The 14,072-nt window shown below is 35.2% G+C and overlaps 2 protein-coding genes across 2 annotated transcripts; both read right to left on the reverse strand.

Annotated features, from left to right (window-relative positions):
- Nucleotides 1–427: 427 nt before the first annotated feature.
- Nucleotides 428–7,957, reverse strand: LOC132030818 (pyrophosphate-energized vacuolar membrane proton pump). The gene is made up of 9 exons (XM_059420574.1): nt 7,802–7,957; nt 6,679–6,942; nt 3,604–4,178; nt 3,143–3,522; nt 2,896–2,982; nt 2,478–2,808; nt 1,969–2,379; nt 1,234–1,293; nt 428–897 (listed from the first exon to the last, which is right to left on the reverse strand). The coding sequence occupies exons 2-9, from the start codon at nt 6,929–6,931 to the stop codon at nt 691–693; spliced, it is 2,304 nt and encodes a 767-aa protein (XP_059276557.1). The 5' UTR covers nt 6,932–6,942; nt 7,802–7,957; the 3' UTR covers nt 428–690.
- A 3,337-nt stretch (nt 7,958–11,294) lies between these two features.
- Nucleotides 11,295–14,066, reverse strand: LOC132030819 (disease resistance protein Roq1-like). The gene is made up of 2 exons (XM_059420575.1): nt 12,222–14,066; nt 11,295–12,103 (listed from the first exon to the last, which is right to left on the reverse strand). Exons 1-2 carry the CDS (start codon nt 13,221–13,223, stop codon nt 11,555–11,557), a joined length of 1,551 nt encoding a protein of 516 aa, XP_059276558.1. The 5' UTR covers nt 13,224–14,066; the 3' UTR covers nt 11,295–11,554.
- Nucleotides 14,067–14,072: the final 6 nt, after the last annotated feature.

The raw sequence follows: 14,072 nt of genomic DNA on the forward strand, positions 1-14,072 counted from the left end.
CTTGTTAGTAGTTTAGGAGTCTTTTATTCAGCTCTTCGATATTAATTTTGTACTTATCTGTTCAAATAGGTTTATCTGTTACCTAAATTTTCTCTAAGCTGTTATTTTTTCCATTTTTTTTTTTTTTTTTATGAAGCAATAAGCTCAATACATTGACGTATTTTTTTAAAAGTCACAGTGACATTTTTGTAATTAAAAAATAAGCTTAAAAAATTCTTCCAGTGAAAAGGGTATATTTGCACCATTTGTGTAAAGGCAGGGATATATTTGCACCATTTGTGGAACGGCAGGAGCATACATACGTCATTTTTTTAACGAAGGGGATATCTCTTTCTAAACCGCAAAGTCAAGGGGTATATTTTCACCTTTAAGACCACTCACGACACGTTAAAGAATAGGCAATGTTTCCGGGCGAGGGGAACCAAAATAACCACGAATAAGACGCTAACAAAATTTTCAATAAGTTCTTTAGTTATATACTATATAGGATACATTTTACTCTAAGAAAAGAATGTTGGATTTTTTAACTATTCATAACATTTCGCCATCATTGCCAATCTCTCCTCCACTGACCTACATTCTATCGACCATCGACACAAAATAATGCTCGAAATAAAGTTTAGAAGAAGGGCAAAAGGAGGTAAAAACATCATCGGATGAAAATTCGCTGCAGTTGATGTTGCTTTCGTCTTAAAACATCTTGAAGAGCAGCCCACCATGGGTAGCAAAAAAGGGAGCGAAAACGAGTGATTCGACAGCCATCAGCTTGATAAGGATGTTCAATGATGGTCCAGATGTGTCCTTGAGAGGGTCACCAACAGTGTCACCAATGACAGCAGCCTTGTGTGGATCGGATCCTTTGGGGCCAAGAGTTCTTGCATGTTCTGAAGCTCCAGCCTAATATACCCAAAACCAACACAAATAAACGAGTCAACGAACGAATTTCTCAAGCAAACAACAACAACATCATACCCAGTATGATCCCACAAGTGGGGTCTGGGTGTTGGGGGTGGGGGGGTGTACGCAGACCTTACCCCTACCTTTGTGGGGTAAAGTGGCTATTTTGGATAGACCCTCAACTCAAGGAAAACGTTTTCCAAAACAGGTTTGAAAATATTGATGGAAAGAAAAGTATTGACAACAAAAGTAGTAATGGTAACCAAAGTAAAAGAAACAACAGTAGTGATAAAATTGATTAAACTGAAAGACAAAGGTCCGAGTAAAAATATCTACCTCGATGTACTTCTTGGCATTATCCCAGGCTCCACCAGTGTTTGATGCAGAGATGGCAATCTACAAACCAAAGATCATCGAGGATTACAGAGAGAAAGAGATCCATTTAAGGTTTTTGCATATATCATCAAAATCATTAGATAATAATATTTTTGGTCCCTAAATTATAGATATATTCTGATTCTGGGTCCTTGTGATATAGCTGCGGTGAAGTAGGCACGAGTATCAACATCTAAGCCCACAGTAAACATATGATGAGTCCAAACAAGAAATCCAAGACCATCTATACTGATCATGGCATAAACCATATCTAGATACCCGAAAACCGGTTTTCCTGAAAAGTCAAAACGACATGACTTATGATACCGGATCCAAGCAGAATAGGAATGTACACCTCTATATCTGACGAAGCACATTAAACCTTTAATAAAACGGAATGTGTGTTTTTAGTCCCTCTATGTAAGAAGTATGTTGGATTGCTTTTAGAACTACATTACCGTCCAATATGAAGTAACAATACAAGCCTAACATAACACATTGGTAAATTAAGTGGTGCAACGACTAATTAATAACTATGGTAAATTTGTAAATATTCATTCATAAGCAAAGGAATCACTTGATTGCAAATATAGGATGTAAGCAGCATGCTTACCTCTACCTTTGCGGGATAGAGAGATTGTTTCTGTCCAATAATTGAGGGACTAAAAATGCTATACTATTATACCAAATCATTACCTGTACGCCAGAGACGAGAGATCCTGCAAGCACACCAGACAAGGTTTCCACACCAAACAATATCCCTACAATCAATGGAGTAAGCATGACAAGAGCACCAGGTGGGATCATTTCTTTAATTGATGCATCAGTGGAGATCTTGACACAGTTGGCGTAATCAGGCTTTGCGGTTCCTTCCATGAGACCAGGGATGGTGTTGAATTGCCTGCGCACTTCCTCAACCATCTTAAGTGCAGCACTTCCGACACTCTTCATTGTCATAGCAGAGAACCAGTAAGGAAGCATTGCACCAACAAGCAAGCCGATGAATACTTTCGGTGTCAAGACATCTACTGTGGAAATTCCTGCACGGCTCACAAATGCACCAAAGAGGGCCAGAGACACAAGAGCAGCAGACCCAATGGCAAATCCCTGTTACCAAAATCAAGAGCTCGTCAACAAAGAGGCAATGGAGTGACCTTCTAACTAAAAAGGTCAGATTCTGTAACGTAAAAGTGTGTGTAACCTACCTTTCCAATAGCAGCGGTGGTGTTTCCTGCAGCATCAAGGGCATCAGTTCTCTCTCTGATTCTATGACTCATCCCAGCCATCTCAGCAATACCTCCAGCATTGTCACTGATGGGACCATAGGCATCAATTGCCAAACCAGTAGCTATGGTGCTCAGCATTCCAAGAGCAGCTACTGCAATGCCGTACATTGCAGCAAAACTGAAGCTAACAAAGATGCTGATAGCTATGGCAAAAATTGGAATGATAACTGATTTGTAGCCCAAGGCAAGGCCAAAAATAACATTTGTGGCAGCACCAGTGCGGCAGGAATCAGCAACATCTTGCACAGGGCTGGAAACAAATGAAGCAAAACTTACATTTCTGACAGGCAAGAATCAAATAAGCACCAAAACAGAACAGCTAAAGACCCAAGTCTACCTGTAAGCATTACTGGTATAGTACTCGGTAACGAATCCAATGATAAGTCCAGCCCATAGACCAACTCCAACGCATAAGAACAACTGCCTGCAAGTTTAAATCAGTTTTGCATGCCAGTTAGCCTTTGATAAATGTTTATGAGAGATCGGAAAGAAGGACAGGCAGGAGAAATGAAGTATTATGAAGCAACATATATGTAATGCAATTATTTCAAGTTGTTGAAGCACAAGTCACACTTTAGACTTACCAGCTCTGAACTTCTTTCTGAATTCCAAAATTGAATATTGTGAAGGTAGATGGGAGGGCAATCCAAGAAACAAAAGCAATTCCAATTGTCATGAGAACAGTAGAGATAACAAGTTGCTTCTTCAATGCTGGCTCAATTTCTTTTACAGCCTTGACTTCGAAGAAATCAGTAGCAAATAAGGTGGTCAGCAAACACACAAGGATGCCCACAGAACTGATAAGAAGAGGATATAGCATGGCAGTGAACTCATGGTTGACCCCGAAAGAGGAGATAGAAGCAACAACAAGGGCAGCACACGATGACTCTGCATAAGATCCAAATAGATCCGACCCCATCCCAGCAATATCTCCAACATTGTCACCGACATTGTCAGCAATAACCTAAGCACATATTTAGCATTAAAACTAACCAGGAAAAAAAAAATAAACGCATCTTAACATTTAAATGATACATAAGCTTACCGCTGGATTTCTAGGATCATCTTCAGGGATGTTTCTCTCCACCTTGCCTACAAGATCAGCTCCAACATCTGCAGCTTTAGTGTATATGCCTCCACCAACTCTACCAAAAAGTGCCATTGATGACCCACCAAGCCCATAACCAGTTATAGCCTCAAATAGTCCTTCCCAGTCATCACCGTAGTATAACTTGAATAGGTTGATGGCGATGTATAAAACAAGAAGACCATTTGCAGCAAGAAGGAAGCCCATCACAGCACCAGAACGGAATGCAACAATAAAAGCCTTACCAACACCCTTTCTAGCCTCCAAGGTAGTCCGTGCATTTGCATATGTTGCAATTTTCATTCCTAGAAACCCGGAAATCACAGAGGTTACAGCACCAAGCAAGAAGGATATGGTGCTGAAGACAGCAGTTGCAAGGGCAGGCTTGCACATTCTGGAGCTGTCATATGTACACGCCTGGTTCTTTGTGCTGAAACCCTCAACAGAGCCGAGGAACAGGAAGATCAGAATTGCAAAAGCAACCATGAAAACACCAACATACTGGTATTCCGTAAACAGGAATGAGGTTGCACCTGTGACATAGATTGATTCCGCAGTTAGGAAAGCTATTATCGTGAAATGTTTTACTGTCAAGGCACTCTACGAGATTTTCATAGAACAGTCAAATCCTTCAGTTTTCACGTCAAATATGGTCCAGACCAAGATATTAAGGGGAAAAAAGTAAGTGTTGAACAAATCAGCATTTATACGCCAAAATAAACAGTAATGCAACACACTAGACTCCAGAGCGATAAACTGGAACATATCCGGCAATACAATATTAGTAAGAGCAAAAGGAAGAACTTTTTTGACGATCCAAAATTCAGTTGAAGCCTGTTATATGCTCCAGAATTGAAATGCCAATTGACTACACTATTTTAATCATCCCTTTTAAAAGAAACATACGATAACGTGTTTCTTCCCAGGGTGTAAAAAGAAGACATATCAGCAGGAATGAATGGGCAAAGCAAAATGCAATCTCATTGCAAGAATCTCAGAATTCCTCTAGTTCTTTTTTCTTTTTTGTTTTTAATTCCATTTTTTAAGACGTCCAATCTGGATTCTTTAAGGAAAACTGCCAAAGTAACCTCATATCCATCAGCAAATTTCGGTCCCTCTAACAAAGTTGTTAGGAATTCTCATATCTTACATTAATCACTTGATGACAAGGATGAATTAAAATCTCTAACTAGATGTAACGTGTTATTATTGAATGCAGCAGCATGCACTAAGTTGGGTTCTAGAGTAGAGACAAGTGACTAGAGCAAAATACCAAGTTAACACGATTTCTTTATTCTATCTTCTCAGAAGTACACTACTAGGATAGTGTTGGGAAGCAGGACAGGGAATTATTTAATAGTGAATCAAAGGTTGCTTAGAGAGTACCTAACTGCAATTAGTTAATATAATATAACAAAGTGGTATGCCCGGAATAATCATAGCAAGATAATAAATTGTACTAACAATAATTAAAGAGGAAGACTAAAGTCTGAGTCTATAACATCTGTTAAATAATCATTATTTAATAGTAAGCAACCTGCAAAGTAGGAAAAGTTCAGATCTTTATGATTAAGCTAATAAATTGTAACAATAATTAAAGAAGAAGACTAAAGTCTAAGGCTCTAACGTCTGTTAAATGATTATTATTTAATACTAAGCAAACTGCAAAGCAAGAAAAGTTCAGATCTTTATGATTAACAAGCAAAGTTGCATTACATAAACATGTACTGATCCAGAATTACAATATAGGAGAAAAAAACTTAACAATTAAATGCTAAATGTGCCAAGCAAATCAGAAGAAAGCATACCCACAAACCACGTAAAGTCGGAGACAGTGTAGCAAAGCATCAAAGCTGCTACCTTTTCTCACAAATATGTGTGTGTGTGTGTGTGTGTACAACCGAACAAGTTCATTCAATTTACTGTTATTTTACAAGTACTCGAAATTTTCAATAACAGGAAAATGAAGTAACATACACACACACTCTCTACATTGAGGAACTGCAGCTAAGAATGTAGATACACCTAAAATTAAGACTAAAGGCTATATGTATCAACCATAAACAACCCAACGCAATGGAAAATATTCAACTCCAGGAAAAGATTTTCCAAGACCTAACTGCAAACCATAAAGACAAACAATTGTATAGTCTTTTTACAGAGTACACCATCCACATATTGCCTTCAAACTTGAACTCTATATATACACAGAGACAATGAAACCATGAGGTCTCAGGTTCAAATCTCAAGAGAGGCAAAATCCACAATGTGATTTCTTTCTCTCAACACAAGCCTTGGTGGGCAAAGTCAGGGGCGGATCTAGAGGGTCGGTTACGGGTTCACACACGGTAGCTTTTACTGGACCCTATATATAACCTAGTTATTATTGTAGTACTAACTTGACGTCGTTGAAGGAACCCATAAATTCCACATAAGGCGTGTTTAAAGCGCGCTTAAGCCCTGAACCGAGGCGCAAAAAATGTTGAGTGGTTCGTCTCGCTTTATGGGCGCTTTAGTGCCGTCATCAAGGCTCTAAGGCATACTTTTCCTTAACAATGACCATAATCCTGAAGATGTGACACTAAACAATTGGTTTTCAATTTATCGTAATTCTTTTTCTATTTCTTTGTTCATATATTTGTTATTCATGTTATGATTATTAGTTTTGGACTACACACAAATAATTGTTTTTTTCCTCCATTTGCGCCTTTTTTTAATAAACCACACACTTTATTTGCGCTTTGCACTTAAAGGCCTGAAGGACCTTAGAAGGTGGAATGGCCGAGGTATGCTCAAGCTAGCCAGAACACCATCATTGTAAAAAATACACACATACATATGTATACTATATACATATACACACACACACACACACACATATATATACACACGTGTATTCTTATCAGTAGTAGATTGTTCACGAGCATATATAATTACATGAAAGAACGTGAGTCTATGCAATTCTGATTACAACGAAAAAATTGTAACAAAAAACAACAAACAGAAAATCCAAAAATGCTAATTTCCACGTACCTTCAGAAATGGCATTTTGAATTTCAGCGCACTTATGAACAACGCTATGATCATTAATCCCTTCTTCTTCTTCAATAAGTGCTTCACTATATCCATTATTCTTACCATCACCTGATGATGATTTACTATCAATCGAAACTGTAACTTTTGAAACAATCACCCATTGTATTAGCGCGAATCCGATTCCTATGAGTGCACACACCGGAATCAGAATCTCCGTTCCGAGTTCTGGCAGAATTGTTGCTCCCATCATCGACAACAAATCTAGAGAGATAAAGTGATTGTAGAGAGAGAAAGTTAGGATTTTGAGGTAATATGATATAAATACACAATACACACATCATATACGCACGTGTCATTGCCCATGGATAAAGAAAAACCATTTCAAAATTAAAATTACATATATATATATACATACACACACACACACACACAATATATATATATATATATATATATAATGGATTTGAAATTGTAATCGAGCATCGCCCATTGACTCTATACCCGACTCATCAGTAGAAAGTTTCTCCTGCCCTTTCCTAACAGGAGCTAACACTCCGGAAACGAAAAATGCCAAAATAGGAACAAGGATAGACATTCTACATATATTTAATTTAAGAAACGCAAAATGCCAAAATAGGAACAAGGATGGACATTCTACATATATTTAATTTAAAAAAATTCGAAAGTCTTTCTTTATTTTTAAAGCTTACAAAAATTGAAACGAGAAACAAATTGAAACATTACATGAAAGAACGTGTGCATACACAATTTCAATAACAAACAACAATACACGCAGTATAATCCACCCCACAAAGTTGGGTCTGGGGAGGGTAGAGTGCATGCATACCTTACCCCTATCTCGTGAGGTAGAGAGGCTGTTTCTGGTGGACGCTCGACACAAGAACAAGCAATATAAAGTAGTATAAAGAGTCAGCGCAAAATACTATAAAAAGCATGATAAAGCTATTTGAAAGAAAAAAAATAGCTGTAACTACCACAAATAAATACTATACGCAGAAGAAACAACAGATAGTCACAAAATCGAAGGGAAAGTTTCAAAAAAAAAGAAAAAATTATCAAAACAGAAAATTCAAAATGCTAGTACTATAGTTTTACGTACCTTCAAGAAATGACACAAAATTTGACACAGCTAGAGAGAGAAAGTTAGAAAGAAAGAGAGATGGAATGAAAGTGAAAAGGAAGGAAATAAATATAAGGAGGGAAGATGTAAAGATGGCGATTTGTTCGGTGGGGTCTGTGGTTCACTGTTGTTTTGGCCGGTATTTTTGTGTGTGTACCAAAAATATTGATAAATATACACGTGTATTATTATATTTTGAGAAAAATGACAAAAATAATCTCCTATATTTGGTAGAATCAAAATAGTCCTCGAGTATGTTTTCCAATATTATTTCAAAAAAATTGTTTTACTTTTCTTATTAGTTTGTCCCAATAATATTGACGCATTTTTATATTTAGAAACAATCTAACGTTATAAGATGATTTACAGTAACATAAATATCTGAAACTTGTTTTATTTATACATTAAAAGCTTTTCCTTTATTTCTTAAAAACAAAGTTAAACTAAGACAATCATTTTGGGATGGAGGGAGTACTTTTTAAGTTAGAAGTGAGCATTTTTAAGTTCCAATCCGTCAAGTATTTAATAAACTCTGTCGGTTAGATTTAATGAAAATTGTGAAAATATAATTTAACCAGAAACATCAAGAAAGTCCTGTTAAATTTAAGAAATTGCAGCACTGATAGCTGCTTCAAACAACATAAATAGATCAAAAATAGAAAAAAAAATGCATCTCAATGTGAGTTGCCATAAGATAATATATTGAGAAAATGACAAAAAATAATCTCCTATATTTGGTAGAATCAAAATAGTTTTTAAATATACTTCATCAGTCCCGAAATAAGTGTTACCTTAACATAAATCACATCCACTAAGAAATCAATAAATATAATTTGAAGTTTACTAAAATATTCATATTTATTAGATGTGTTTTGAAATTGAGCAATATTAAATTGTTACTTTTTCAATTCTAAGTGCATATTTGAAAATACATGCCAATTTTTGTGTTGAGTTCATAAGGTGACACTTATTTTAAGATTTTTTTTTTTTTAAGCCGACACTTATTTTGGGATGGAGGGAGTATTTCTTAATATTTTTTACTTTTTAAGTTTGTTAGATGAACATTTTTAAGTTCCTTCAAAAATATTTTAGTAAAATATGTTTGTTAGATTTAATCAAAATTGTGGAAAAAAAAAAAGGATTTATCCGGAGATACCACGAAAGTCAAATAAAAACATAAGGAACAATTATTGCCTCATTTTTGCGCATCTTATAAGATTTTATTATGGAGTAAAAAATTTACAATCTGATCACTTAAAAGATAATTGCATATAATTTTATTTAATATTATCATTACGATATATTTTATATTTTTGGACCTTTTTTTTTTTTTTACATAATTATAAGCTAACTTCTAAATATAACCATTTGAAATCACTATTCACTTCCCTCTAATTATTTCCATTTCGTTTTCTTTACTTGGCACAATTTATCACAACATGGCGGTGGATGGAACGTTACAACCGTTATATTGCATAACGTAATAAATGGGTGCAGGTAAATGTGGCTTTTAGAGATTCATCACTTTTCGTATTCCATATTTACACACTAACAGTTAAACTTTAGTTGTTAAAAATTATAGTGAAATACATATCACTTAATTATGATTAAGTGATAAATGTATCATGAATTACAGATGTCTTGAATTTATTTTGTTTGGTGTAAATATCGAAGGGGTTGAGTTTTAACCTTACAAAGTAAATAGGCTTCTCCAAATTAAAGAGTCAGGAAGAGGGAATTCAAAAGACCTATCACGATCTCATAACTCATAAGTATCAACGATTACGCAGCTCTATACCAAATCATGAGTGATAGCGACGCTAAATCTTTGTTTATGAGAGAAATGACAAAAGCTCGATGAAGGCCTATGTTATAATAAAGGAAAAAATACACATAGATTGCGAAGTCATTTAGTTGTGTACTGTATGAAGGGAAAATATGTTGATTGGAGTCAGTCAGTTGTAATCCTTTTGACATTCCTCTTTTTTTTTTTACTGCATTATCTTTCTATGAAATTAAAATCGTAAATAAAAATTTAATACTATAATTCAAATTATGATCTTTCATCACCAAATTAGCCCTTTGAAGATAAACATGGGATTTAACATTTATCTTTTGGACAAAAAGAGAAGACAGTGATATATTTTTGTGAAGACAATAGTTTTGCTCTTTATATCAACTTTTCCTTTTACATTAGTTCCTCAAAGTATAGATAAGGACATAACGAGTCCTCATCATTTTCATTTTTGTCTTTAGCATAGAAACAAATATGCATACTAAAATATAAATGCATAGTCAATATCAACACGTGACAAATCATTTAGGAATCAGCATATTCTTGACTTTTAGTTGCTTTTTTTTGCACAACTCATTCAAATATGAAATATTTATATACCTATAAAAATAGATATCTAAATTGACTACAACGTCTTAACTAAAATACATTTATTTTCTTTTCCTTTTAAAAAAAAAAAAAAAAATTCGCAGACTCGTTCCCAATCACATAGATTTAGATACGGTCCAAACATAGAGTAATTCTTGTCTTTTCTATTTGTTTTATAATTTAATATATGCAAAAAGAATGAGTTTATACTTTTTCAGGAAAAAAAATTAAGTTACAACGTTGTAGGAGTAACATAGAGGTGAATTAGAAGCCCAGAAAAATCAAATCAAACAATTTAATCATAACTCACAAATTAAAGTGAAAGGACATATTAATTAATTATTGACTTAGGCGATATTCTTGCTTGTCCTTGTGCTGCTTGTCCTTGTGCTAACGGTCTACTGAAAATAGTCTCTTTACCTCCCATGTAAAAGATAAGGTCTGCGTACACTCTACCTTTCCCGAACCCCACGTGTGAGATTTCACAAGGTATGTTGTTGTTGTGATGCATAAATTGTTGAATCCCTTTGAGATAAGAAAAGATTTTAGCTAACATTTGGCCATAGATTGTCAAAAGAATTTGAAAAACTTGATTGGGTGAAGTTTTTCAAATTTTGAAAATGTATTTGATCATAGTTTTACAAAACATGTTTTACTTTTTTTAAAAAAAAAACATGAAACATGAATTACACCCATAAGTTCTAAAAATAAGATAATCATATTTTGTATGATTAACTTATATACGTAATGAGCGTTTGAGAACACGCACATAAGCTTTTCCAAAATTTGAGCTGAACATACTTAATAAGAATATTTTATCATGTGTTCAGATCTTTCAATTGAAATAAGTTGTTGTTCAAGTGTCTATAGAATATTATGAGTAAATTTAAGGGGTTATCAATGTATTCAACCTTAGTTTTTATTTTATTATTTCAAAGTTACTTAATTATTTTTCGTAATAAAAGAATCACTCAATTTTGTCTGAGTATAACAGAAAGTCATTACATTCTTCTTATAGAAAAAAGCCAATGGACTTAGCTGAAGTGTTCACAAAAAGCCATTAAACACCTTTCTTTATTAACCAAAAAGTTATTTAACTTTGCCTAAGTATCATATGAAATGTATCTTTTGTTCTAATGAAATTCTCTAGTGTGCTCAACATCGAAAACATTTAAATTAACAGTTGTTCAACACTGCAGTGGAAATGACTTATGAGGGAACAGAAACAGCTCTTTCAAGCATAAAAAGATAAGTGTCTCATAAAAATGACTTATTTCCCCTGGGACGGACAATCTTCGCAGCCTCAGAACACACAATACTGTTCCTCTTCACACAAGCTCTTGACTCTGCTAGACCGACAAGATTTCAACCTCATCTCCTTCACTATCATCAGCATATACCAAATGAACTCCCAAATGTAATGGAATACAGGGACCTATAGATACCTCAAATCTACAGTAGTCATTTGGATCATTTACCATAGTATCTTTACCTTTTCCTTTGCGATGCACCTTACTCATATCCACTTGAAAGAAAATAAAGCAGTCAAAACTGCCACATGCAACTACTCTCGACACTGACAGACGAATTATTTTTTCAAGAGGTTGTTGATCAATAGAAGCACGATCTGGCACCAATTTTATAGTGACCTGTACACTACGAAACATACTGAATGATAAACTCGAGTCTTTTGGCGATTCATCATTTAAGAATGGAAGCTGACAATAAATAGCAATTCCCAGAAACGTATCACTGTACCAGTGTTTGTTAAGATTGAAGCACATCGCCTTTGCACATTTCGCAGAATACATGAACCACGAAGGAACCTCATCACGTGGATCACTTCGAGGGAAGGCAATACAAAATATCCCTCCTCTGTGCGGGTCATCGAAAACCAACTACACCAATATTAATGTTGCACGATTAGTTCATTTTCTAAACATCTACAATGAAAAAGATTGCATCATGTTTATAATCTCAAAAAGTTTATAGGCAAAGACACGAGGAGAAGCATACCTTTTGCTGTACCATTGACAAAAATGGAAGGAGAATGTCTTCTAGCATTTCAGTCATATTCTCCCTTGGACAGTTTCTCATCTGCGCACCAGAACTTTCTCTGCGTGAATTACACCACATCTCTTGCAACTTTAGGTTAGCAAAGGAGACCAAGTACAGCTCTTTGTACATGGCTGGTAGTGTTGGAATGCTCTGCAAAGCAAAGCGATCATCTGCAAACAGTTCCATTATACGTGGAGGAAGCTCTGGCAGCTCTTTAAGCTTTTCACAATAGGTTATGTCAAGGAATCGGAGGCTGTAAAGTAGTGAAATGCTTTTAGGTAAATAGGTGAAGCTATTTCTGCTAAGGTTTAAGGTCAATAGTGCGGCAAACCATCCAAGATATTCAAGAATACTGCCATCAACTAAGTTGCAAGCACTAAGATCCAGACTTGTAAGTGTGCCAGATGGTAAATTACTGGGAAACTGAAAGTTCAAATCAAGTTGGGCAAAACAGCCCCAACTGCATAACTCGCTCTCATGAAAAAACTTAGGCACTTTTCGGAAAGATAAGAACTTTAGTTTCTCCAAGCGTGTGATGGAATTTGGGATGCACCAGATCGAAGTTTCACTTGCATCAACCCCCTCCAAGTGTTCCAGATCGCAAACGTCTTCTGGCAAGTTCTTTAATTTAGTACAGTGATTGAGGTAAAGAAACCTCAATGTTTTCAACCTGCAAATGCTTCTAGGGAGTGTTTCAATGTTACTGCAGCCCCTCAAATCTAGAGAGCCCCGGATATTCCCATGTTCAAATGCTGATGTTGATTCTGTTAAGCGATTCACATTCTGCTGAATTTCTGGAAATTTTCTCAAACTCCGACAACCAGAAAAATTTAGAACTTCAACCCCCGACTGTAACATAGTGGGAAGCCTTTCAAGTTTTTCGCAATCTCTCACATCTAATATAATAAGCTTTTTGAGGGCTCCAACAGATGGGTGGACCTCTTCAAGCCGTGAATACATTCATGTAGGATTAGCCTCTCCAAATTTGGAGACCCCGATAGGTCTGGAATTTGAATTAATTCACGGGAGCCAATCAAATCAAGAAGGGTCAACCTGTTCAAATGCTGTTTTGAACAAGAAATGAAATATATGAACACAATTATAACATTAAATTGGGATAAGGCATAAGTAACTCGAAGTTTCAGAGACACGCTTTACTTTTACAGAGTCCTATTTTTACAGAGGTCCTATTATCTTCCCTAAACTTTTTTAAAACATAATATATACCACCTTAATGTTGACATGGCAAGGAGAACCAAATTCTTGGTAAGAATTGGAATACACGCACTGCCACGTGTAATTTCGTACTTTTTTTAATTTTTTTTAAAAATCTATTTCATTTTCTTCTTATTATTTATTTTCCAATAAACTATCAAAGGTCTAGCATATTAAATGATGTTTTCAATGCTATTTTAATATTCAATTATCAAAAATCAAAACTTTAAAGGCTTGAATCAATCTTTTATTATCTGTGTAAAGAAAATTGAAGAAAAAAAAAATTGGATTAAAAAAAAAAAAAGAACAGTGGGAATGTAAAAGTGGAGGGCAATATAGAGGAGGAAGAACACCACCCTCAGTTCTAATACTGCCTCCCCTGTAAATCTTCTTGATTTTTTCCATCTGGGTGTTCTTCAATAAGCATATTGTTAATTTAGGTATTTGTTATTTTTTCTCAAACCAACCAATAGAAACCCCAAACAGATTGCGGAGCTACGAAGGAAAATAGAAAAACTGGTGATGGTTGTTTAACAGGTGGTTCGCGGCAGAACTAGTGGTGAAAGGGTGTAATTTAAAGATGAGACTAGGCTT

This window comes from Lycium ferocissimum, chromosome 9 (assembly GCF_029784015.1).
Source record: "Lycium ferocissimum isolate CSIRO_LF1 chromosome 9, AGI_CSIRO_Lferr_CH_V1, whole genome shotgun sequence".
In the NCBI taxonomy this organism is placed as follows: Eukaryota; Viridiplantae; Streptophyta; class Magnoliopsida; order Solanales; family Solanaceae; genus Lycium; species Lycium ferocissimum.

Excerpts from the sequence above, each read along its gene's own strand:
- LOC132030819 (XM_059420575.1), bottom strand. The coding sequence starts at position 13,223 with ATGTATTCACGGCTTGAAGAGGTCCACCCATCTGTTGGAGCCCTCAAA. Across the intron at positions 12,104-12,221 it reads TGTCAATGGTACAGCAAAAG|TTGGTTTTCGATGACCCGCA; the intron begins GTATGCTTCTCC and ends ATATTGGTGTAG.
- LOC132030818 (XM_059420574.1), bottom strand. The coding sequence starts at position 6,931 with ATGATGGGAGCAACAATTCTGCCAGAACTCGGAACGGAGATTCTGATT. Across the intron at positions 4,179-6,678 it reads TCAAAATGCCATTTCTGAAG|GTGCAACCTCATTCCTGTTT; the intron begins GTACGTGGAAAT and ends TCTATGTCACAG. Across the intron at positions 3,523-3,603 it reads ATGATCCTAGAAATCCAGCG|GTTATTGCTGACAATGTCGG; the intron begins GTAAGCTTATGT and ends ATATGTGCTTAG.